Source organism: Pezoporus flaviventris, unplaced genomic scaffold, assembly GCF_033815535.1.
Source record: "Pezoporus flaviventris isolate CSIRO_AGI_PZ_B2104156 unplaced genomic scaffold, CSIRO_AGI_Pfla_v1 ptg000022l, whole genome shotgun sequence".
Lineage (NCBI taxonomy): Eukaryota > Metazoa > Chordata > Aves > Psittaciformes > Psittacidae > Pezoporus > Pezoporus flaviventris.
The window spans coordinates 7,268,000-7,295,659 of NW_026892570.1; the positions used below are offsets into that span (position 1 = coordinate 7,268,000).

The 27,660-nt window shown below is 40.8% G+C and overlaps 1 protein-coding gene across 1 annotated transcript in view; it reads right to left on the reverse strand.

Annotated features, from left to right (window-relative positions):
* ROR2 (receptor tyrosine kinase like orphan receptor 2) overlaps nucleotides 1–27,660 on the reverse strand; it is a 164,606-nt gene that overhangs the window by 45,765 nt on the left and 91,181 nt on the right. The window contains exons 2-3 of the mRNA XM_061456367.1: nucleotides 21,541–21,618; nucleotides 799–1,086 (exon numbers count right to left, since the gene is read on the reverse strand). Coding sequence (XP_061312351.1) covers nucleotides 799–1,086; nucleotides 21,541–21,618 — 366 coding nt within the window. The remainder of the gene's footprint in view (nucleotides 1–798; nucleotides 1,087–21,540; nucleotides 21,619–27,660) is intronic.

Below are 27,660 nucleotides of genomic sequence, written 5' to 3' on the forward strand. Positions count from 1 at the left end.
AAAAAACCAGGCTGCTAAAAAGACAATGTGTTATCTTAACGCACCACTTACCTCCTAATAAGCCCCACCTGAGCCTTGCTATGGGAGTTTATGACATGACAAGGGCATGCTCTTAACCTTTGTTACAGTAGGAACAAGGTCCAATACCCAGTGCTTAATGAATCACTACAAAGTAAACTGTGGAGTTCGCTAGTTTCATCACAAAAATCAAAAAGAAATTTTAAGAAAGTATCTCTAGAATTATTTTCCTCATTGCTTCAGAAGCAAACTAAATAAAACCTTGCTTTTCAGGCTGGATGATTAAGTCTTCAAAATGCAATATAAGTACTTCTTGAAAGGAGTGGTGCACCTTCAGCTGTCAAAGGGCAGAATTTGAGGCCAGGCTTCACATAGCAGTACAGATGTCATATTTTGCAAGGATGGGCCCAGCACTATGAACATCATGTAGAAAATGGCTTCTTATTTTTCTCTTCACTTTTTTTTTTTTCACAGACTGAGTTCAGCAGTCCAGGCAATGAAATGTTATCTTTTTGTATTTTATTCTGGTATGCCTTTAGATTTTTTTCTTCACTACATATTTACAGACCTTTCCATCTGTATTTATTTTATTACCAATAAGTGAGTATCAAGTTCAACCAAGAAGTTTTGCACTGGGGGAGAGGCCCCAGTCAGTGGATTTATTTATTTCCTTTCATGTTGAGAATTATTCTTAAAACGTCAAATTCATTTCTCCTTATGCTATTGTGAAAACTAATACTTAGTCTATAAAGCTGAGTAATCATAAAAGTAGGAACTCACCAAGCCTTACAAACAACACTCCTGTTGCAGTTATTGTCTTCATCCCATTTGAAGCCACACACTGATAGTATCCTGTGTCTGTGGTATCCAGATCTTGGATTCTCAGACGAGAACCATAATCTGTTTTTCTGATGATGATCCGTCTTGGCTCCTGAACCACTGGAGCATCGTTTTTCAGCCATCTGACATTTGGAGATGGATTTCCTGCTACCTTGCAGTGGAGGATTGCTGTTTGCCCCTGGACTACAGTGATATTGTTTACTGGTTCCAAAAAGGTCAGGAAGTAACCTAAGAGTGTAAAAGGTCAGAAAAAATCAAACTTCACTTGGGTTGCAGGACAGGACTGCCCAAAAGTACATTTTTAAGAGAGGTTCTTGGAAACAGTTTCAGTTTTCTTTCAAGCATGTACTCCAAAAAATGGAAATCACTGTCTTAGAGACAGTATAGCATTACACTCCAATTTTTCTTTCTTGATTGACTTCATCTCTGTCTGCAGATTAGAAGGTCAAGCATAAATTAATACTATTATAATCACAACTCCCTTTGTGAATACCTATTCTGAAGCAATAATGCCCTTTTCTGGTTATTTTCTACATCTCTTGGAAAACAGTACTATATCAGAAAGCTACCCCATTATTGCATAAAAGAGTAATCCCAATTGTAACCATATTAGAATAACATTATAATTTTACCACTTCATCTTCTTAGAAGGTCATCTATTTGTCCTAAAAAATAAATAAAACTGATAAAAGTTACTTTTAAGTATTGACTTGCCAGATACTCATCTGACAGAAAAATCTTAAGATGAACCTAGTTTGGATATGTTTATATCTCAATTGTATTTTAAAGATGGTAAGTCTCACATTCATAGAATCATAGAATGTTTTGGGTTGAAGGGGCCTTAAAGATCATCTGGTTCCAAGCCCCCTAGACCAGGACCACCTTTTACTAGACCAGCTGAATTTAAAGAAAGGGTGTCTCAATTGCAGAAGAAACCTATGATAGAGAAGGCACTTTCAAATTGATTATAGGCTGCCATTTTTTTACATGAAGTCCTAAAATAGTACTAAGTTGGACGAATAAATGTCTGTGTGGATATTGCGTAATCAAGTTTCATGGGTTAATAATTAAACTAAAAGCACTAGATTGGTGAACTCAAGTGATTAAAAAAAAGAAATAATGGACTGAAGAACACTGTAAAAACTTGGCAGTCAAATCTTCTGTAGGTTATTGTTTTTAAATTTGATTTGGTGTTAGGAGTCCTGCAACTGACACACATCACATGCTGAAAGCATGAAAACATGTAATTCCACTGAAATAATAATGAGATTGTCAAAACAATCAAGAAAAGTATCTAGCTGTCATGCTCTTCTTAACATTTGTTTTGATCAATTTATACTATTTATACATACAGCATCAAGAATACTTCATATTATATTAATTTTTTATGTCAGCTGGATCCAAATATCAAATCACTTTGATGGATGTTTATATGTGCCATTTCCTATCAGTTAGATTATTTTGCAGTTCTGTAATTAGGAAATAGTGTATTACTGTGCAGTAATCTAACACCAGTCAAGATTCACAGCCTGATTGCTGAAATACCTTCAGAAAATAGGTTCTCTGCTTTGATTTACATTTCGCATGACCATCAGAATATGATGAATTTGCAAAACCAGATCTTGCTGGAAAACTGGTAAGAATGTTGTACTCTACCACTGGCCTTTGAAAAGAAATCCTGCTATAAGGAATAATACAAAAATACAATGTAGGCAATTTAGTGAATTTAGTGTGTTACTAAATAGAAAATGAAGTAAACCTAAATACATATAATCTCTACATGACACTGCAAACTTACAGGTAAATTATTTTGTCATTCTTTTTTTTCTTACGAAATAAATTATTCTGTATGGAATTTTGCATTAGTTTTCTCTATAGTTGTCTCACAGATCTTTAGTAGACTTTAAAACATTCTGACAGAACACAAAAAATTTCTTTTCAAACACCTGATAAAAAAGGGAGCAAAAATATAAGAATGCTTTCTGCAATGTCATGCCGCAACAGCGTCATTTGCTGTGGTTTCCAGTTACACTTCATAGCTGATGAATTAGAATTACTAGGATGACATTCTGAAAAGGAATAGATAAAGAACAAATTACACTTTTAGTATAAGGAATAGAAGCAATTGATTAAAACTATTACTTAAGTCAGAATTTTGCATATATAAGCATTTCTAGCAGTAAAAAAGAAAGGATGATTAATCCTACCAGAAGTTAGGAAAGGAATTTCCATGACTCTTCCACTCTTAGCTCATTAATTAGGGAGTACCACTCTAATCTTGCTACTTTTTCATAATCTGTATGTAGTTTATTCTCATCAGCACCATCGACACAGAGTATACAGTGAAGAAGTAGGTTTGCATTTATTTGAAGTATTTTCAAAAAAGAGTTGTCATACTCAGTAATATCACTTGAGTCAGAAGACTCACTTTATGAAAAGAGGTGGAAACTTGGAAAAGCTGAAAAATTCTTCTAATTCTAGCAGAACAAGTTATTCTAATATTAGCAAAACAACTAGGGCACTGAGGAAGTGCAAGGACATCACGTCATGGTAATTGGTGATGAGCTGTTGTGGCAAAGAGGAGTAGAGCCATAATGTGGGGCCATGAAAGTACCAACTCAAGGAATAGTTCTTACAAGGTACAGATTGAATGTGTGGCCTGCAAGATGGGGAGGAAATTGGCTCACAGGCCACACTCAGAGAGTGGTGATCAACAGTTTTTAGTCAGGCTGGCAGCATGTCACACATGGAGTCCTCCAGGGATTCATACTGGACCCCACACTGTTCAGCATCTTCACAGATGACTTGGAAGATGAGACTGAAAGCACTGTCAACAAGTTCGCTGATGAGCCTAAACTGGGTGATGATGGGGACAGAACATCTTAGAAAGTGACCTGGGCAGGCTGAAAAAGGATCCTTCATGGAGCTTCATGGAGTTTAACATAGATTTTAGCACAGATATATCTTAAAGTCCTGCAGCTGGGTCAGACTGAATAGCTCCATACAGGCTAGGTTGAGGACCAAGGCTGCTGAAAGGGATCTGAGAATCCTGGTGAACAAGCAGGTCAACATGAGTCAGCAGACTGCTGCTGTGGCAACAAAGGCTAATCAGATCCTGGGCTGTGCCCATGGGGCATTGCTAGCAGACATAGAGACATGATCATCCTGATCTACTTAGTGCTTGTCAGGCCACACCAAGATTATTGTGTCCAGTTCTGGCCCCCAAAATTAAAACCAGAAAGACTGAAGAGTGTCCAAAGGAGGGCAATGAAGACCACCAAAAGGCTGGAGAACCTGCCCTGTGACGAAAGACCTGAAGGAAGTAGTTCTTTTCTCCCTGGAGAAACGAAGACTTGAGGGTAACCTCGTCACAGTTTTCTTGTACTTAAAAGTCTCTAAAAAGAGGATGGAGAGGATGGAGGATGGAGCAGCAGTGTGTGGAAGTTTCATCAGGAGAGGTTTCATTTCAATAGAAGAAAGAAACTTTCTGCAATAAGAACAGTCACTCACTGAAAAAACAGTCTTCCAAATGTGTGGTGGAGTCCCACTGTTGCAGGTTTTCAAGATGTGATTGGACAGGATCCTAGATGATTTTGTCTAGGCTCCCCAGAAAATGTTAGAACAGATGATTCTTTGAGGTCCCTTCCAATGTGAGAAGTCCTATGGTTCTATGGGTCTATAATTCAGCTATCATAAGGGCAGCCTGAATGTGCTCACACAAGGGAGGCAAAAGAGACAATTTTAAGGTCTTTTTTTGGGGGTGAAGAAGTTGGCCCACTTCCAGAATGGAGCTAGCTCAGAGGTACAATCATCTGGCTAAGAGATGTTCCTGATTCCTATGAAGTGAATGAGGGAGAGATGTCTTTAAAGGTGGGGCCAATTCGAGCGCTGTAAGCTGGCAGCCAGAGAGTGTGGCTTTTCTGCTTCTTTGATTCACTTTTTGTTCTTAATGCAGAAGTATATGAAAGGTCTACATTGCCCCTGTGCCACTGCTCAGCTTTTGTGCCATTGGTCAACTTACAGCTTGCTCAACACTAACCAGTATTTCACTTTTCCTGATATAAAAGGAACTGGGATGAGTCTTCAGGTTAATCATGGATATTACATTAAAATAAATTCGGATGAAAACAGATACTAAATTTACTTATTAGCACCAACATACATTATTAACTGAAGATTAAATCCATGTTAAATCTTTCTGTTTTGGCAAGTAAATCAGACTTACTGTAGAAAGCAATTTGGTTCATAGCAATACAAAATATTTCGTATGATTCATGATTATGAATTAAATCCTATTAATTATACAACAAAACTATTACCACCATAAGCAATGCCAAAGATTTCTGGATGATTTCAGGCCCAGTGCGATTAGATACACTAACCCTGAAGTTAGTGTAACTGAATCCATTTCCTGCAGCTCAGAATTTGCTTTAGTTCAGTATTTCTCCTGCCAATATTACAGGCATTTTCTGCAGTGTTTTATATTACCCTGTTATTAAAAATCAAGTAATTAATATCTTAACCTATTGAACTTCAAAGCACTTCTGTTTTCTTCAAAGTTATGCAGAGCATCTCAGGAGCAGTGGGGCAACTCACTGCCTTATCCACTGCCACTGTCCAGACCCTAAAGTGCACACTCTGTTTGCTAGTTTCATTTCCTCTGTCAAAATTATGCTGAAGTCTGATGTTTACATACTTACTGAATTTGAAGTAATTGTATGACAGAGTGGGCAAACATATGTTATGCTGTTCTGTTATTTAGTGTCCACTTTAGATAACCCATAATTCCAAACCTTTCAAACCAAGTGGAAAATTCAACCAACCATGTGCTTAAGAATGTTCTCCTTATTTAATTTCTGTGGTGATAATCGGCAGTTACTTTTTGTGTGTCACACCACAACCACTGTGTGGATGACAGTTTGATGCAATGGTTTAGGGAAAAAGAAACTGCTTCCCAGGATAAACTGGGACCTCAACAATGTGCAAAGCAAATTTCTTCCAATGTAGTTCTTTTTCTCTCTTAATAAATATTCATTTGGATCACATATGGAAAAAACCCTAAATGTGAAGGCACTAGAACTTGTATTTAACTTGCGTTCTATATTCTGTGTTAAGCATCAGTCAACTGGATTTTTCTACAACTTGAACTTTTTTTTTTCATCTGTTTTAAAACAAAGAATAAATACTCTCTATAAAATATTTTGGACTTGCTATGTACAAATAGCATTACTAAACTTGTAAATATCATATAATAAACAAACTTGTAAATGTCATATAATAAAAATCTATATGCATAAAAATATGTCATAGAATAAATGTCATATAACACATATTTAATTTGTGATATTGATAGCAAATAGAAAATTTAAAAAGTTCTAATTATAATGGCCAACAATTTTCTGTGTTACACAAATGTAGTTGTTATATACTATTTTCTATACTCTGGCTTGGTTCCAAGGGTCATTGAAATGAAGGAAAATGCTTCCTTTGCTTTCAGTCGTCTGTGGTTTGGCTTGAAGTACTTCAAAGAGAAAAGCTATCTGGTGGATATTTCTTCATTTGCTGTAGGCAAAGACAGTCTAAATTAAATTTTCCTTTTATTATGGTTTCTAACATAGTGTACAACCAATATTAATATTTATTTTGCTTCAACAGAGTAAAAACTGTTCTGTCAAGAAGCTATGACAAGATAACGCAACTTAATCTATATATTATGTTATCATACTCTGTATATCCTATGAATAAAGTAGCTTAGGAAAATGATTGACATGAATTTTGGCAAAACTCTTTCATATTTTGAAATACCTTTCTTAGGTTGCCAGTACTTCATATTTTTAAATTAAATAAATTTGGTATAAATACATCAAACAGAATCCCACAACAAATCAAAATAAAGATGACAGGTCTATTGTGCATGTTTTGGCAAGAATATAAAAATAAACTTTTCCCTTATATGTCAAATCATTGTAAAGATATGCACAAGAATGGATGACAAGCTAAAAACATAAAAGGTGCAGCTATCACTGAGACTCCTATGCATATTTTTTTTTTAGTTTTATTTGTGTTATTCTGGCACTTAGATGTCCAAGTTATTGGCTCAAACCATATGTGCTATTCTTGGCATAAACACAATATAAAATAATTGCTCTGGTTATGTTATTTTAAGATCTTAGCTGTCATTTTGAAGTTCATTCTTTAAAATATTTTAAACCACTTTAGTTACTTTAGATCAAGTTAATTTTGGCTTAGCTGTTCAACTGGAGTTTTGATTTCTATTCAATTTTTTTGTTGTTTTTGTTCCTTTTTCCTGATAGTTGTTAAAATAAGTTAAAATAAGTATACATTCATAATTACCAAACCAGCTGTGTAATGGCCTCCATGTCATTTATGAACACTGAAGTCTTATGGGAAAATTATAACAATTTTTTTTTTCAAATGGGAAATCTAAAGCAAGGGCATTTTAAGTGATTTCTCAAGTTCACATAAACTAAGTGGTAATATGTGTGATACTCTACTTAGTTTCACATCTTTCTGTGCTCCTGAAATAATGAGGATATGAGACCTTTTTTTTCTGCATTGTGAGGGGGAAACAAACACTGAATGTGTTTCTGAGAAAAAGAATGGAAATTTTGAATCATAAATTGCCAGATACCTGAAGATACAACAATCTTTTTGGAACAAGTAGTAATAATTACATATGTATCTTATCACTGTTTTGGAATACAGATTTCTTGACAAGACATACATGCGTATTTAAGTAACTTTATCCAACAGTTGAAAAAGCCCATCAATGCATCTGTTTGGTATTACAGAGCACATCACAACTTACATCAGTGTTGGCTTTAGATTTAAAAATTAAAATCAGCTGTTAAAAAAAGACAAATATTTTTGTCTGCATAACTGCAGATTCATGGCATAAAACATTCCAATGTTCAAAACCACTAAAATTATATGTATTGTGATTTGTTCAAAAAACTATGTGGGATTTTTTTGTTTGCCCTCAGTCCCTCGCTTTTTCTTTTTTTCTCCCTCCCCACCCTTTCAAATTCTTTTCTTCAAGCAACTTTGTTCATTTTGTTAGATATAAATAAAAGAACATGGCCTCTCTCATCACAACTATGGCAACCTTCTGTGATGGTGTTTTAAGACTAATATAATCTTATACCCAATATAAAAAATTTTGGGGGAAAACATTTTTAGCAATTAATGTACTGATATTCACATCAGAAGCAACTTAGTAATTTCCTGGAATAAGACCTATTTTTTCACATAGGAGGCATACTTTAGCTTATAGAATGACTGCTTATTAACAAGGAATGGCCTGAAGAGACAACACTGTTCCCAAATTTACTGTGTTATGAATACAGTAATAAGTATAAAGAATCATCAGGTAATCTATAGAGAGTATCAAAAAGTTAGGGAGTGATCTGGGCTTATAAAAGAACTGAACACTATCATAAGAGAAAACAAACATAGAAGTTGATGGAATTCAAAGCATTTCATTCTAGAGGTGTGTACAGCAACAATGACGTAAGTACAAGTTTTAGGGACTTGGATCACACCTTGGTGGGTGGTGGGAGTCCAGTAAAGATAATTTCCACATTCAAATCAGGACTGAAAATACACCATCCTAATAAGGAGGGGAGTTGGAAGTCTAAGACTCAAGATTTCTTGCACAGACCATTTTTCTAAATACAAAACAGTCTTCCCAATTCTTTACCCCTCTGTTTTATTTACAAAGTACACATGAGCAATTAAGGAAACTGCTATTATATACTGTCAAATAGTATTTCCAGACCAACTGATACTTTTAGAACCCACTTTAATCTCATTATTTGTGTCCCATCTTCTATGCCATTTGTGACCTCAATGTACAAAAATGCAGCCAGAAGCATGTAAAATAAAGTGATTTGGATCACATGCATTTCAAATGTACTTCAGAACAAATGAGAGCCAATGCAGGAGTGAAGGGGAATTAGCATCGAAATACTGTCACAATGTGCACATTGTCCTCCCCACCAAAATCAGTGCATTTAAGCTGTCTTACTAAGAGAAATAAACTCATTTTTCAGTTCTACCAGGTGGAATGATTTTGTTTTCTTGTTTTCTGACTCCCTGTGAAGAGGCATGTACCACCTGTTCTAGGATACTGCTCATTTAGAAGCAGATCTTCTGGGGGCACAAAAGTGCAGTTAGGACATGGTACTATACACTGCAGGTGTGGAGAATGGTCCTACCTGGAGCCCCTGGCAGAAAGCTCCAGAGGAGACTCAAGGTCGACCCCTCAGCTTTTGGAGTTGAGGATACAAAGGATCTGAGGCCAGCTATATCCCAACTGAGAAAGAGATACTGGCAGCCTATGAAGGAGTTTGAGCTGCTTCAGAAATGATTGCCATTGAAGCACAGCTTCTCCTGGCACCCTGGCTGCCCGTGTTGGATTGGATGTTCAAAGGCAGGGTCTCCACTAAACATCATGCAACCGATGCTACATGGAGTAAGTGGGCTGCACCAATTACATATTTTTTTGTCCTCCTCGGGTGGTCAAACTATGAAGAAGACATTCCCTTACATTCTCAGCCCTCCCACCAGACTATTTACAGCATCTTTTGAGAGTTCTGAAGGTTTTGAATGGCCTTTAGGTACCCTTGAGACCTGCCTTAAATGAGGTATGTTGTCATCCTGATCATACCAGGGAGGGACAAATCATGGCAATGTGCTGGGGCTTGGCCTACACTTACAGAGCCCTGTTCAACCCTATGCAGCACCTTCAAAGGGAAAAAAATGTCTCTGGATCTGATGACAGCAACAGAAAACACAGCTACTCGAACTCCAAATACAGCAGCTACATCAACCCTAGTGACAAGTACAGCAGCTACTCAAACTCTGACTACAACAGTGTCGTGGTTTAAACCCTAGCCAGACAGCTTGTTCACTCACTCCCAGTGACTTGTGCCGGGCTGAGAGCAATCGAGGCCCCATACCCCCCCTCCCCCCAGGGCTCTCCCCTTCCCCGCTCCCGGAGGAACAGGGAGGAGGATCGAAAGAGTGCAACTCCTACGGGTTGAGACAAGAACAGTCCAGCAACCAATCTACAACACAAATCACCACCACTACTGCCAACAACAACAATAAGGGAAAATAACAAGGGAAGAGAATACAATACCACCGGCCAAGAAACGAGTTCCACCCGGAAGCCCGTGTCCTTCCGAGTAACTCCCAGTTACCCCTCACCCCAGGCATGACGTGCTGTGGTATGGAATACCTCCTTGGCTAGCCTGGGTCAGGCGCCCCGTCTCTGCTTCCTCCCGGCTTCCCCTCCTCCCTGGCAGAGCATGAGCCTCACTAAGTCCTTGGTCAGGGTAAACATCACTTAGCAGCAACCGAAAACATCGGTATCACCAGCACTGTTCCCAGGCTGGAAGTCAAAACACAGCACTGCATCAGCTGCCACGAAGGATAAACATGACTGCTACTGCTGAACCCACCCCTTATTCCGTATCATTCACGTCACACTCAGATCCCACATTTTCAATACACCATCACTCTCCCACATATATACATCCATATACACACAAACCAAGAGAAAGAGATCATTTTCTTAGTGCATGGACCAATCCCTATAATGCTGCCGAGTCCATTCGGTCCATGATGGCAGGTTCCATCTCTTGTAACAGTCTTTCGGGGCAGGAAAGGCTGTGTGCAGTATTGGATCGTTGCCTGCTGATGCTGGTCGTTCCTTTACTGCGGAACTCATCCAGTTCTATCAAAGTTCATTCTCTGTTGGGATGATGGCTGGAGGGAAGTCAGGGCTAGTCGCTGGTGACCTGGAGACATCTAGTTGATGGGCTACAAAAGTATTACACAGCAGGCAACAGCATACAGTTAAGTTCATTGGCTGTTTTCCCCTAAAATCAACCCCCCTTGAGGTATACATCGGACTTCCCCATCTTCCTGCATTACCCACCAACTATATCCAGGTCCCTGAGCAAAAGCAATCCCACGAGTGAGTTTGCCTTTACCTGAAGCAGGAATAACCCAGACTGTCTTCCCCAGCAAATTCTTCATATGCACCATGGGAACTTTGTCCCCCTCTACAATATGTAAAAGTTCTGACTGGGCTGGGCCAGCCCTGTTGGCAGATCCTCTGGTGTTGACCAACCAGGTGGCCTTTGGTAAGAGTGTATCCCAATGCTTGAAAGTTCCCCCACCCATTGCTCTCAGTGTAGTTTTTAACAGCCCATTGTACCGTTCCATTTTCCCAGAGGCTGGTGCATGGTAGGGGATGTGATATACCCACTCAATGCCATGCTCTTTGGCCCAAATATCTATAAGGTTATTCTGGAAATGAGTCCCATTGTCTGACTCAATTCTCTCTGGGGTGCCGTGTCACCACAAAATCTGTTTCTCAAGGCCCAGGATAGTGTTCCGGGCAGTGGCATGGGGCACAGCGTATGTTTCCAGCCACCCGGTGGTTGCTTCCACCATGGTAAGCACATGGCGCTTGCCTTGGCGGGTTGGTGGCAGTGTGATATAGTCAACCTGCCAGGCCTCCCCATATTTATACTTCAACCATCGTCCTCCATACCAAAGAGGCTTTAACCGCTTGGCTTGTTTAATTGCAGCGCATGTTTCACACTCATGAATAACCTGGGCAATAGTGTCCATTGTTAAGTCCACCCCTCGATCACGGGCCCACCTATATGTTGCATCTCTGCCCTGATGGCCTGAAGTGTCATGGGCCCACCGGGCCCAAAATAATTCACCTTTATGTTGCCAATCTAAGTCCATCTGAGCCACTTCAATCTTAGCCGCTTTATCCACTTGTTGGTTGTTCTGGTGTTCCTCAGTGGCCCGACTCTTGGGTACATGGGCATCTACCTGACGTACCTTCACCACCAGGTTCTGCACCCGGGCAGCAATATCTTTCCACAGTGCAGCAGCCCAGATGGGTTTACCTCTGCGTTGCCAGTTGCTCTGCTTCCATTGCTTCAACCACCCCCACAGGGCATTTGCCACCATCCAGGAGTCAGTATAGAGATAAAGTACTGGCCACTTTTCTCGTTCAGCAATGTCCAGGGCCAGCTGGATGGCTTTCACCTCGGCAAACTGACTCGATTCACCCTCTCCGTCAGCAGTTTCTGCAACTTGTCGTCCAGGACTCCATACAGCTGCCTTCCATCTCCGATGCTTTCCCACAATACGGCAAGAGCCATCAGTAAACAAGGCATACTGCTTTTCACTTTCTGACAGTTTATTATATGGTGGGGCCTCTTCAGCGCGCACCACCTCCTCCTTTGGTGACATTCCAAAATCTTTGCCCTCTGGCCAGTCCATGATGACTTCTAGAATGCCTGGACGACTGAGATTTCCTATTCGAGTTCGTTGTGTAATTAGTGCAGCCCATTTACTCCATGTAGCATCAGTTGCATGATGTGTAGAGGAGACCCTGCCTTTGAACATCCAGCCCAGCACGGGCAACCGGGGTGCCAGGAGGAGCTGTGCTTCAGTGCCAATCACTTCTGAAGCAGCTCGAACCCCTTCATAGGCTGCCAGTATCTCTTTCTCAGTTGGGGTATAGCTGGCCTCAGATCCTTTGTATCCCCGACTCCAAAAGCCGAGGGGTCGACCTCGAGTCTCCCCTGGAGCTTTCTGCCAGAGGCTCCAGGTAGGACCGTTCTCCCCAGCTGCAGTGTACAGTACATTTTTTACATCTGGCCCGGTCCGGACTGGTCCAAGGGCTACTGCATGAACTATCTCGTGTTTAATTTGCTCAAAGGCTTGTTGCTGCTCAGGGCCCCATTTAAAATCATTCTTCTTCCGGGTCACATGATAGAGAGGGCTTACAATCAAACTGTAATTTGGGATGTGCATTCTCCAGAACCCCACTGCACCCAAGAAAACTTGCATTTCTTTCTTGTTAGTTGGTGGAGACATTGCTGTTACCTTGTTGATCACATCTGTGGGGATCTGTCTACGTCCATCTTGCCATTTTATTCCCAAAAATTGAATCTCCTGTGCAGGTCCCTTGACCTTACTCCGTTTTATGGCAAAACCGGCTTTCAGCAGGATTTGGATTATTTTCCACCCTTTCTCAAAGACTTCTTCCGCTGTATCGCCCCACACAATAATGTCATCAATGTATTGCAGGTGTTCTGGAGCTTGCCCCTGTTCCAGTGCAGTCTGGATCAGTCCGTGGCAAATGGTAGGGCTGTGTTTCCACCCCTGGGGCAGTCGGTTCCAAGTGAACTGGACACCCCTCCAAGTAAAAGCAAACTGTGGCCTGCACTCTGCTGCCAAAGGAATGGAGAAAAATGCATTGGCAATATCAATCGTGGCATACCACTTGGCTGCCTTTGACTCTAGTTCATACTGAAGTTCTAGCATGTCCGGTACGGCAGCACTCAATGGTGGTGTGACTTCATTCAGGCCACGATAGTCTACTGTTAGTCTCCATTCTCCATTAGACTTTCGCACTGGCCATATGGGGCTATTAAAGGGTGAGCGGGTCCTGCTGATCACCCCCTGACTCTCCAGTCTACGGATCTGCTGATGGATGGGAATCAGGGAGTCTCGGTTGGTGCGATATTGCCGCCGGTGCACTGTTGTGGTCACAATTGGCACTTCTTGTTCTTCAACTTTCAGCAACCCCATAGCAGAGGGATCTTCTGAGAGAGCAGGCAAAGTGGACAGCTGCTCAATTTCCTCAGTCTCCAAAGCAGCAATACCAAAAGTTTAGCGATACCCTTTTGGGTCTTTGAAGTACCCTCTCTTGAGGCAGTCTATGCTGAGGATGCATGGAGCCTCTGGACCAGTCACAATAGGGTGCTTTTGCCATTCCCTCCCAGTCAGGCTGATTTCAGCCTCCAGCACAGTCAACTCTTGGGATCCTCCTGTCACTCCAGAAATATAGATGGGTTCCACCCCTTGACAGCTCGATGGCATCAGGGTACACTGTGCACCGGTATCTACTAGAGCCTTATACTTTTGTGGGACTGATGTGCAAGGCCATCTGATCCACACAGTCCAGTAAATCTGATTGTCCCCTACCTCCACCTGGCTGGAGGCAGGGCCCCTCTAATGGTCATCCCAGCGTTAGACACTTAAGTCATGGTAAAAGGGATTATTCTTCGTTATCACAGGAACTGGAGTCAAATCAGCTGTTCCACTCCATCTGGGAAACTGCTCACCAGAGACTGAAGCTGTAGCTCTCATGGGACGATCAGTCTTGGCCCTTGCTCCCCTCCTCAATTCACTCACCCGTTCCTCCAAAGCTGAAGTAGGTTTTCCATCCCACTTTGTCATGTCTTCTCCGTGATCCAGCAGGTAAAACCATAGGGTACTCCGTGGCGTATACCTCCTGTATCTCCTCTCTCGAGCAATAGGACACCTTTTGTTAATAGCTGAGACGTGTGTTGGTACACGTGAGGAGCTGGATAAATCAGATGGATTGTCCCTCAATTGTTTGAGGTCCTGGGACAGTTTTTCCACAGCTGAGATGATGGAAGGGGTTGAGATTGTCTTCGAAGTCTCGGAGTTTATGAACCATTTCATCCACTGTTAGTGGTACTATGTCATTCCAGGTTACTGTTGCCAATGAATGGGCATATGATGACGGTGCATTCCGTGTAAGTTTTTGCCACATGGGTCGTGTACATTCAACTTCATCTGGATCCATGGGTATATCCCCGTTATTTGGCTTGATGTGATAGATCGTCTCTATGATGGCCGATTCCCTCAGAGACTGGATGCCTTTGTCTATAGTAGTCCACTTGGCCAAATGACTCATAACATCGTCCTTGTATGGAAACCTTTCTTTCACAGCTGCCAAAAGCCACCTCCAAAGGCTGAGGGACTTTTTCTCTCTTGCAATTGCTTTGTCAATACCCCCTTCTCTAGCAAGTGATCCCAGCTGCTTGGCTTCTGTATCTTCTAGTTCGTGACCATCGGCCCCATTGTCCCAGCATCGGAGTAACCAGGTGATGATGTGCTCCCCTGGTTGAAGGGTAAAATCTTTTCGCATATTCCGCAGCTCGGTTGAGGTCCGAGGTCGAGAAGTTACCTCTTCTTCTTCTTCTTTGTCATGTGATGATGACTCCTGATCAGATGCTAGACCGGGTGGTGAATACATTGCTTCTTCATCTTGCTTCACCCTTCTTGCCTCTTTTTTGCTTGTTCTCTTGCGTACAGGGGCAACCGATATTGGTACGAATTGGTCCTCTGGTTTGGCTGCAGTGATTATCACTGTGGTTTGAGTAGCGACTGTACTTGTTGCTGGGGGTGGTGTAGCTGCTGTGCTTGGAGCTGGGGTAACCGCGCTGTCTGTTGCAGTTGAAGTCTGAGCAGCTGCTGTACTTGCCACTGAGGTAGCTGCACTGTTCATTGAGGCCAAAGTTTGAGTAGCAACTGTACTTGTTCCTGGGGGTGGTGCAGCTGCTGTGCTTGGAGCTGGGGTAACCGCGCTGTCTGTTGCAGTCAAAGTTTGAGCAGCTGCTGTACTTGCCACTGGGGTAGCTGCGCTGTTCATTGCAGCCAAAGTTTGAGTAGCAACTGTACTTGTTGCTGGGGGTGGTGAAGCTGCTGTGCCTGGAGCTGGAGTAGCTGCGCTGACTGTTGCTTTGCCCTCAGATCCGCCAACATTCTTTTCCTTTTGAAGGTGCTGGATAGTGTTGAACAAGGCCCTGTAAGCATAGGCCAAGCCCCAGCACGTTGCCATGATTTGTCCATCTCTGGTATGGCCAGAATGACCACACACCTCATTTAAGTGTTTTACTAATTCTTCTGGATTTTGCAGTTGTTCGGTAGTGAAATTCCAAAGTACTGGAGGGGCCCACTGACCTAGATACTTGCCAATACTATCCCACACACCCTGCCACTCATGACTGTCCAGCCTCAGGGAAAATCTCTCGGTCCTCCTACATCGTCGTTTGACCCTAGACAAGACCCAAACCTGACTCTGCTTAACTCTTGAAATCAGTCGTGGGCAAAACACACTCTGTATGCGTGCTAGCATGGTGATCCCCACCCATCACCATCAGCAAACAAGTCTCAACAGCATTAAAAGGCCATTCAAAAACTTCAAAACTCTCAAATGTAAATGATCTGGGGGGAGGACTGGGAGGGTAAAAGGATGTCTCCTTCACAGGTTGAGCACCTGAGAAGGAGAAAAAAGATGTGTAATTGCTAAGCTCTTCTATTATATGCCTCCCAAAGTATAAAGGTGGCGACCACACTGGGAACATAAGCCAGATCAGTTTCATGATCAGTGATTCTATTGTATTACAAGTCATGACCATAAAGTACAATGGGACAAAAACCTTAGCCCAAGCCCCACACTTGAAAAACGCTAATATAGCAAATACCGGATGGAAGTAAGATACGATATACTGAAACTGTGAGATCTAGAGGAACAACCTTGAGAGCCAGTAAATCAGCATTGTGATGAGTGACTATTAATCTGGACAGATCTGTCGTTATCTCAACCACTTGTGCCCCACACTGGGTGCCAAAAAAGAACTGTCGTGGTTTAAACCCCAGCCAGACAGCTTGTTCACTCACTCCCAGTGAGTGGTGCCGGGCTGAGAGCAATCGAGACACTCCCCGCCCCCCCCGGGGCTCTCCCCTTCCCCGCTACCAGAGGAACAGGGAGGAGGATCGAAAGAGTGCAACTCCTACGGGTTGAGACAAGAACAGTCCAGCAACAAATCACCACCGCTACTATCAACTACAACAATGATAAGGGAAAATAACAAGGGAAGAGAATACAATACCACCGGCCAAGAAACGAGTCTGACCCAAAAGCCCGTGTCCTTCTGGGTAACTCCCAGTTACCCCCCACCCCAGGCATGATGTGCTGTGGTATGGAATACCTCTTTGGCTAGCCTGGGTCAGGTGCCCCATCTCTGCTTCCTCACGGCTTCCCCTCCTCCCTGGCAGAGCATGAGCCTCACAAAGTCCTTGGTCAGGGTGAACATCACTTAGCAACAACTGCAAACATCGGTATCACCAGCACTGTTCCCAGGCTGGAAGTCAAAACACAGCACTGCACCAGCTGCCACAAAGGATAAACATGACTGCTACTGCTGAACCCAGGACAAACAGATAACATGTGAGGCACTGTAAATTAAAGCCATCATTTTTAGAAAACATGCATGTTATTCCTGACAGGTTACCTTATGTCAAATAAAAGCAGCCAATGTCCAGTCATAAGCTGGATTTATGTACATACCTCTTGAACCAGAGTAAGTTCCCAGACCAACTACAGTTAAGGTCAGGCGCCTGGAGCAACTAAACTCACTCAATGTCTCAGCTATTGCAGGTTCTCCTTACTCGTGCAGTTCTTAGGGTGCATCGGTCCAACATTCCCATGATCAGTCATTATTTATTTTACTGTAAGTAAGATTTATAAGCTAATCTATGCATGAGGAGTTTGTATTTTACCCTTCAATACTTTTACCAGACTTGTTTAAAGAGTACAAGACTGAGAGCAGTGAGCCTCTCTATGATGATGCACCAACAATGTTCATCACCAAAGAAAAACTTGTTTTCAGCTTCTGCCACACCTCTTGCATTTGTTTGCAATTAACAGGTATGTTCTTTTTCTCTTCTGGGCTTCAGAAAGGAAAGCTCCCTGTTGGCCTTGTCCTGGCCAACCTTCTGCTGCAGTGAAAGAGAGAGAGAGAGAACTTTCTCCGTCACCAGCATCAGCAAGAGGAAAAGCTGGAGTGCGGGAAGGTGTGAAGGGAGCAGAACAAGATCCCCCAGGCAGCAAGTTTCCAGAGTGGAGCATGGGGCTGACACTGTTCTGCCTCTTTAACAGGGGAAAGAGACTTTTTAGGAATCAGGAAGTTTGTTTGAATACTTGTTGTAAAACAGAAAGATACAAAAGAGATGCTCGACTGGTATGCTGTGGGGGTGATGAGGCACTGGCACAGGTTGCCCCAAGGAAGTGGTAAATGCTTCATCCCTGGGTCCCATTAGTGTTCAAGACCAGGCTGGACAGAGCCTTGGATGACATGGTGTCGTGGTTTAAACCCAGTGAGGTAACTCATTCACTCACTTCCCCCCCTTTCTTGCCCTCCCCCTGCTCTCGGAGGGACGGAGAGGAGAATCGAAAAGAATGCAACTCCCACGGGTTGAGATAAGAACAGTTTAGTAACTAAAGTATAACACAAATCACTACTGCTACCACCAATGATAATAATGATAAAGGAAATAACAAGGGAAGAGAATACAACACCTCAGCACCAGCTGACCGATAACTCGCCCCCCAAGCCCGACCAAGCTCCGACCGATACCTCCTCCAACCCTGCAGTCTCCCCAGCCCTTCCGGCTAACTCCCAGTTACATCCTGGGCATGACGTGCTGTGGTATGGAATACCTCTTTGGTCAGTTTGGGTCAGGTGTCCTGTCTCTGCTTCCTCCCGGCTTCCCCTCCTCCCTGGCAGAGCATGAGGCTCACAAAGTCCTTGGCCAAACCAAAACATCACTATCAGCTCTGTTCCCGAGCTGAAAGTCAAAACACTGCACTGCACCAGCTACCAAGAAGGAGAAAAATGACTGCTACTGCTGAACCCAGGACACATGGTCTAACATGAGGTATCTGTGTCCATGGCAAGGAGATTGGAACTAGACGATCTTAAGGTCCTTTCCAACCCTAAACATTCTATGATTCTGTGGTTCTATGAGTGAAATCAACATCAAAGAAGGGATCATCTCTGAAAAGGCTTGCTGGACTGTGAGGAGATTTGACTTCTAATCTTTTGTTTTTATTCCAAAGCAGCCCTAAATTCTTCTATAGCAAATGTTCAGTGTTCTGCTCTGCTCTTCTGTGAGACATTGCTGAGAGGCTTTGTTCTTCTGATGATTCAGATGCTCACTTAAAGGAAACAGGGGAAGATAAATTCTCCTCAAAGCCCTAGCCAAGTCATGGTCCTATCGCAAGATCAGAAGGCTAGCTTCACTTGCAGGAAGAGACTTGCAGCTTTTTTTAAAGTGCACATTATTAATAATAATGTTTAACCTGGTTACTTCTTTGGAGACAGAACCAATTTTCAGGACTTCTGGAGGCTTTAGAGCAGAAAGCGACCAATACACTTAGTACTTCTAAACTGGCTTTAACTTCGGGCATTAGTAAAGCCCATTTACTACTATTTTCAGGACTATTTGGAGTCTATTCTACAATCAGGGAAAAAAAAAAAAAAAAAGAGGTTATAAACAAAACAGAGTAACTTCACATTTCTCAAGGAAGGAAAAAAGGTTGATGTGGTGAAAGAAGCTGAAGATCTCTTTCTAATGGTCTTAATAGTATACACAAACTCTGAAGCAGAACTGTCCAAGGATTCTTTTAAAACAAAAACTGCTACCTCACTATGATATAGGACCACATAAGTTAACATTCCAACCAAAGAAACAAAAAATTTCAGCCAAGAAATTTTTGCTTATTCTGAAGAATTTTGTAGCCACAAAAATAAAACGGGAGCAAAATGAGACCCATTTCCTGACCAGGCATCTTGGGAACTAACAACTGATTCAGTACCATTCAGTCATATGAGAACAAGGGTCTCTTCTTTTTTCTGAAGGAAACAGAAAATCCTTATGATGTAGAAATGCTTGAGATGTGATTAATTACTTCCTTAGACAGGTATTGCCTGTGGCCCTGAAAAAAAGGAAATAACTGTAACTCCTTCCTCAGCAAGAATTTAACCACATAATGTCATATGAAAAAAAACATTTTTTTTAAATCTGTACCTTTAAAAGTTCAGATATAATAGAAGAGTAAAGTGGACCAACTTGCCAAGTAAACAAGCTTGTCAGATGCAGTTAAAGATTAAACATGGACCTTTTCCCATCAAAATTAGTGGGTATGTGAGTGTGGAGTGAATAAACCAACTGTAATATACAGTATTGCTGACAGGAATGACTGTTACTGAAATATATTCTCATAAAGGAGGTCAAAGTTTAATCCTCTAAAATAATTTGGGAGCTTCAGGAAGTGGAAAGGGTTGAGGAGTACACCTTCTTTCCAAATGGGAAGGACACACAATGATCAGGTGTCACTGATGATTAGTAACAACACAGAGATGCACAAACATGAATACATCTTTTATTTAATAAAGGATAGAAATTAATGGAAAATTTTGAAAAAATAGCTTCTATTAAGCACAGTCAAGGTAAGAAGCCAAAATGGCATTCAAATTCAAATTCAGAGCAGCCCTGCAGAGAAGGACTTGGGGGTTCTGGTTGATGAGAAAATGAACATGAGCAGGCAGTGTGCCCTTGCAGCCCAGAAAGCCAACCGTATCCTGGGCTGCATCAAAAGGAGCTTATGTGAGACCTCACTTGGAGTACTGTGTGCAGTGTCCTCAACATAAAAAGGACATGGAACTGTTGGAACAAGTCCAGAGAAGGGCCACAAGGATGACCAGGGGACTGAAGCACCTCTCATATGAAGACAGGCTGAGAAAGTTGGGGCTGTTCAGCCTGGGTAAGAGAAGGCTGCGTGGAGACCTCATAGCAGCCTTCCAGTATCTGAAGGAGGCCTAATAGGGATGCTGGGGAGGGACTCTTCATTAGGCACTGTAGTGATAGGACAAGGGGTAATGGGTTAAAACTCAAACAGTGTAAGTTCAGATTGGATATAAGGAGGAAACTCTTTCCTGTTAGGGTGGTGAGGCACTGGAATGGGTTGTCCAGGGACGTTGTGAATGCTCCATCCTTGGCAGTGTTCAAGACCAGGTTGGACAAGGCCTTGGGTGATATGGTTTAGTGTGACATGTCCCTGCCCATGGCAGGGGGGCTGGAACTTGATGATCTTAAGGTCCTTTCCAACCCTATTCTATGATTCTATGATTCTATGAAATGAAGCACTTATGATATTAGGTATCTATGAGAACAGAGACTATATTCCAAGGCAGTCTCAAACTTAGGCTCTCTGAAGTAGAAGCTTCAAGAAAGAGCATCTGACCAGCACCTCAGAGCTTCATAGGCTTTAACATGTGTTCATCTTGCTGAGAATGCTAATCATAAGGTAAAAAGGCTGAGCTCTTTATGCTAACAAAATTGACCTTTTTTCTAAGCAAAAGTGTTGACTTTAGCAGTGCATCCACACAAAATAAAAAAAAAAATCTGTACTACAAGTGAGAAAACATTTTTCTTTGGTTAGAACACTGAAAATGTCCTGATTTAGGAAGTTGTACCAGATTGTAATTGGACTCACAACATACAGCAAATATGTGCATTTTCAGATCCAAGAAAACATTTGGACCTGTAGTTTAAGTGATAAAGTATCATAAAATTTTATGCTATCTAACAAGTTACTAGAAATTCTGCCATTGCCACCTGTTTAAAAAAAATAAAAAAAATTATATCTCTAACACTCAGAGCTACTTAAAAAGTAAGTATCTCTGTGTTTCCATTGGCGAGATTTAATTATATCAGACCAAAGATATTTAGAGATATCAGTGCTTAACATTTACCTACAGATGCCAAGTATGGCACTGTAAAGAATTAAATTATTTTCATGGTACCAATGTAACAGAAAATATGCTAGGAAGGTCATAATAACCCTCTTTTGGGTCAAACACAGGTGATAATAGCCCTCTGTTTGGGTCAAACATCCAGTCCACCAGTGTGGGAGTAATGAACAAGAAAAAAGTAGCTACAATTGATTACAATTGATTTTACCTTTAGGTGTTGGAATTGGTCTCTCATGTCCATCCACATGACCTAAGGGGTCATTTGCTTCTGCAATTTCCATTTCACCTGGGAAGAAAAAAGAGTTTGTTGAATTAAGGTTCCTGCTGTATAGGCAGTACTACTGATTCTACATGAGTTGTGTGCTCATTCCCAGACACCCCAGTTAGAGTAATGGTGAAGACAGTGCTATATCCCTGGTAACACATTGTCTTTCAAATTGGAACAGCTAAGGCTTGGGCAGGCATATTCTGCTACTCCCAGCACAGTCCAATGAAATGATACTCTTCATCTGCAGACTGGAGGGAGAAATGGAAGTGGGTGGCCAAGGTGGTGGCATCTTAAATTGCCATTGTAGATCATGCCCCTGAGGGTATGGTGCAGACTCAGGGCCTGACTTTTCTGTTGATTTGCTTGATCCAGTGTGAATGGATGAATGCATGATAAGGATATGTCAAATTTCAGCAGAGGTATGTCACATCTCATTTTTTACAAATGGTCAGCAAGGCAAGTTCGCCTCTATTCACCTGCTTCTGCTTGACCTTCCCTATGTTGCATAAGTTGCTGTCCCATATAATGGGGCAGCAACATTTACTGACCACAAGGAAGATAAATCCAAGATGAGACACTGGATTAAAAAAAAATTAAAAAAAAAATCGAACCTGTTCTTTTAGTCCCCAAGTACTTGCACTTTGCTTTTTCTGGTGATCATAATCCACCAATATACACAGGATGAAACTCTACGTGTAGGAGCCCATTCTTAGGCACACTTGGCTGTGTTCTGAGTGGTGCTTTTGGGTTAATGCCACGTGTTCAATTTTAAAATAGTTATTTCTATTTCTTTAGTCATTTAGTGGAATTCACATAGGAAAAAACTTTGGAAGCTCAGATAAATGCATACAGAAACATCTTTTTCTCGCTTCCCTCCTTCCCAGACCTCTACTTCTTAATTTTTTTTAACTTTTCAAGGCAGAGATGGAAAGAAACAATAACATTTGCTGATTTGTAAATGTTTCAATAATATTTTTGTGTGATTCACTCTTGTGTTTATGTCTGGGAAAAAACATTAATCTCCATGTGCTTTAATCTCCAGTGTGCTTTAATCTCCAATGTGCTTTACCAGAGAACAATTACCAACCATAGACACTACCTACCAGCCAAGCCTCTATAACTAAGCAAATTTAAAATTGAAAGTCCTTCATGCATTTTGGAATTTATAAACACAAACCAGATCTGTCATTTAAACTTGCTTCTATGAAAGAAATATGTATATTTTCTGTAATCTGCAAAATTCCACTTTGACCACATTTATTATTAATTCCAAGCTTTAACCCTAAAGTTTCTGTACCACAACTTAAAACACTGAAAAGTTTTTATCAATATGAAGTCTTTTACTCCATAACTGATTTTTGATCAAATGACAAACAAGTCATTACAGCCAAATAGAATCTTTTCCTCTTGGATTAAAAAGAATTAAACCCCACTGCTGTGAAGAACTTTAAGGAAAAAACTGTGTATTCTTGTTGAATTACTACTCTCAGTTCTTTCTGATTTTGCACTAATAACTTAGAACATTTTTTCTTATATGAGTAAATCCATGATGTTTTTCTGAACAGATAATAGTTCTTTTTGTCATTTTTAATCCAATTTCCTTCACTGTAATGCAGATGCACCCTGTATCAAGTGCCATCACCAACTCTCTGCAGTGTTACCTAATTTTTAACTTATGTTCTTTTTCCCACTTTGTTAATATTTCAGTAAGGGTATCCCATTTTGCTTTTATTCTTCTTACTTCCTGTACCTTTTCCTAGCAGCATTATGTGTTACTCCACTGCTTGAAAAGGAGGAAATTCCATGAAGTAATTTTAGGTGTCAGACTTTCACTGTCAGTCTTGACCAATAAGCCAGAAAAAATATAACTGTTCATTACACTGATTTTAGATGCAACAAAGATATTGGATAGTTCCGTCTTTTTTGCTTACCTATTACAAATATAGCGTTGTCATATAATGTTAAGAAAAAAAGGTAGACTTGCAAGACCGCAAGCTGACAGAACAATGGAATACCTCTTTGGTCAGTTTGGGTCAGGTGTCCTGTCTCTGCTTCCTCCCAGCTTCCCCTCCTCCCTGGCAGAGCATGAGGCTCACAAAGTCCTTGGCCAAACCAAAACATCTCTATCAGCTCTGTTCCCGAGCCGAAAGTCAAAACACAGCCCTACCATTTGCCATGGACTGATCCAGACTGCACTGGAACAGGGGCAAGCTCCAGAACACCTGCAATACATTGATGACATTATTGTGTGGGGCGATACAGCGGAAGAAGTCTTTGAGAAAGGGAGGAAAATAATCCAAATCCTGCTGAAAGCCGGTTTTGCCATAAAACGGAGTAAGGTCAAGGGACCTGCACAGGAGATTCAGTTTTTGGGAATAAAATATGCAGTTAGGCTGCGGGCAGAGTTCACATATGTTACAGGTGAGACTGGACATTGAGATGAGGCCTTTAATGACATGGCTTAGTGGTGGTTTTGGCAGTCCTGAGGTAATGGTTGGACTTGATGATCTTAGAGATCTTTTCCAACTCAGTTAATTCTACAATTCTACAAAAATCCATGCAGAACTAACTAATTCGGAGAAAGCCTGTGCAAACAACTAAGTCTCTGAGCTCAAAATGGCTGGAGGCTAGGTAAATACCCAGCATAGAGTACTATGTACACTAGACCTCTTCTTACATTTTTACTGGAGCATCTTCTTTTGCTGCCATGGGAGGCAAGACACAGGATTGCATTGATCTCTCATCTGCTCCACCATGGTTACTCTCACATTTTTCATTTGCATATGTTCTCTGCTTAGACATTAAATCTATCATGGCTTATTTCTGAACACCCACTTCTTTAATTTAATTTACTGTGATACTGCCAGGTAGAAAAGATCACCAGTATCTGTCCTCCTTGCATGTTGCGTGACCAAACAAGACTTCAACATAACCAGAACTCAGCCTGAATGCCAACTGCCAGTACAGGACAATGTATTTTCCAGATGTGCTACAGTTCAGATCCACAAGAATACCCCTCTTTTCAGGAACCACATGGTCAAGTAAAATGAAGATGCTGTAAATAGTACTTTGTTTAAACTGCTCATCAACACAAAAAGTATTTCTTAACTTTTCAGGGCATTAAAGGAAGTTATTTCAATTAAAGGAAAATCCCAGCTCCAAAACAGAAACCATATTTGAACTCCGTGTTCTATATTTCTGATGTACAAAATACATTCTCTTTCTTTGACTTAATATAGCAAACTGGAGCAAGAAAACCAGCAGTATACAAAATCCTTTTCCAAACTGAATATAAATAATTAATCACTTCTTTTGTCAATTCAGTTCTCCTGAAAATATGAGGAAGATTTGCTTACTGACAAGGTCCAGCACAGGTAGCCCCATCGCTCCATTTTCGGCACCAATGACAAAGAAAATACACAAGCAAGCATCCTGTGTTATTGAGAAAGGAATGTTCTTTCACACATTTGAAAAATAAATTGCCAAAATGATCACAGTGTCAAATCACAGGGCATATGCTATACATCATAAAAGAGCTAAATTTTTCCCTCTGAAATGGTCATGAGTTCACAGATCATTCCTTACTTGAGAGGTAATTGCAACAAACAGATTTCAAAATGCTCATGGGCATAAGCAGACATCAAAACAATACATTAATCTTCATCAAAAAGCCAGTCACAAGGAGGAAGTTATCATAATTGATACCAGGGATAAACCAAGGCCTCAGCCTCACACAGGAAGAGAATAACAAGCTCAGGTATTTTCAACCAGAGTGGGTCTGATTAATTTAGAGCAGTTAAGGGCTGGCTGATGCAATGCCATGCAATGTTAATAACTGCTTTTTAATTCTTGCAGAGCACATACGAGATCATAAAAGATGGGAAATTGCACAAATATTTCCTATTATTTATTAAAAAGGGTGAAAAAGACTGCCAGAGAATTATAGACCCATCATCTTCACTTTAATTCCTGGAAAATAATGGAACAAAGAGGTTATTTTTCAGCATTTAAAATAAAAGATGAGTAATAATCAGCATAGAAGCCAACACTGACTTGGCTTGCGTAGATTAGAACTGAACAAACATCAGCGTTCTCAAGCTATTGCAAACACAGCAAACATCATATTGGAACACATAAACAGTAGTAATCCTCCCAGTCTACTTAGTGCTAGTAAGGCCCTGGAGAACCCTCTCCAATTTTTTGTATTCCATTTTAAGATGGATATGGGTAAAACTGAAATACTACAATTAGTGTCATAAGGCTGGTCTACAAAACATGTCTAATAAAAATTAAAACTAAATTAGTACTACCCATGCTTAGTCTGAAGGAGATTAAGCATGGACTGAGAGCTAGCATTCTTCAAACGTACAGGTCTCAGTGAATGAAATTTTCCAGGGTGGCAGATTAGGCAAGCATGTATTGCATATGACACGGCATAGATAACAGCTAATACTTCTCCCAGAGTCAACAGGACAGCTTAAGATTTTTTCTGTCTTATGATGCTATGAGAAAAACAACCATCCTTCTAGCATTATACATAAAGCTCGTAAATAAATCCTTCAACACCAACAATTGCACACAACTGCCATTAGGAAAACTGCAGATTTTTGTTCAGATATTCTATCCACTCAACAATAATACTGTTTCTGGAGCTGAAACTATTTTCACATTTAAACAGCAATATGCAACTTTTCTTCCCGTGGCTGTAACCCTTGACTCAGGTTCTAACTTTCTTCCAATTACATAAAACTACCAAACTCTCTCTCTTCAGCCTAATACCCTCTAATATTCTGTTCTTTTCTTCATAAAACTTTGTTGACCTTCTGTCAATTACTAACCTCTGGAGCTCCCAAACAAAGGGCCCACTGTACCCGTTGATTCAGCTGCCAATCTGATTACTTTGGCTGGGGGAAGGAGGCTGCTTGGGTTGCTGAATCAGGGCCTTTCATTGAAATTTCTCTTTTCCAACATCTGCAGCCCCTGGCAACCAATTGCAGAGTGGGCTTGGCAGACCTGTAAAGGGTGGTGAATAGTCTACAAAAGATGCAGTTTGTAGCATAAAATCAGTGCACCCCTTTCATAGTGCTGGCAGATTAGGACCTCCACAGCACACGCTGCTCAGCTGCTGCAGCTTCACATAAAAATAGCTGATGGTTTGGGAAGTAACATGCACTTTTTTGTTGTAGCTCTACTCAGACAAATGTAAGGTCTGAAAAATAGGCACTTACTTTACTGTCATCTTGCAAAATGTATTATTCACAGGATAGTATGTTAACTAGTTAGTTAAAATTTATTCTTTAGCCATCTGAAATTCTTTAAAATTACTTTCATTTAAGTTCATAGTAATAAATAGCTCTCACTATGAGACCATTAGAAACTGAGTATGTTTTTCTAAGCCTGCTATGTTGTAACATCAAAATAACATTAAATAAGTATATTTAAAGTAAAACCAAAGCCAGCCTGCAAGTCACAGAACCATCAGAAAGCTGGTAGAAAACATAAGACCAGAAACTTTTTACAAGAGCCAGGGCTGAGTTGTACAGAATAAATTCCTTCAATTTATAAGCATTTCTTATTTAAGCAAATCGCTTGTTCCATTAGTGTGAATTTTACCCTGTTTAGTTGTTTGGTTGTTGTTTTTTTTCTATTTTACCTTGTAGCTACATTGAAATGGTTTCATTTCAGCAAGTACTGGGAAAAGCACTCTGTTGCAGTATGTGGGAACTACACTAGGGGATTAAGGCAGATCTGACCTTTATGATATAGCAATGAAAAGGGTTTCATTATTTATTTTGAAGTGACAATTTATCATTGATTTAAAATAAAATTCCAAACACACACTCATGTTAAAGCATGTAATTTCTCAAAAAATCTTAATGGAGATTCAAAATCTTATAATTTAACATCCTTTTGTCAGTTAAATACATAAAAAGAGAATCTGTATATTGCATTAACCTCTGCTACTGTGAATGTGTGTGTTCACAGACTCATCTAAGATAGACTAGTTGATAACAAAAAAGCTGCCTTACAGAGTTCATGAGGCTCCTGCAGGAACTTTTA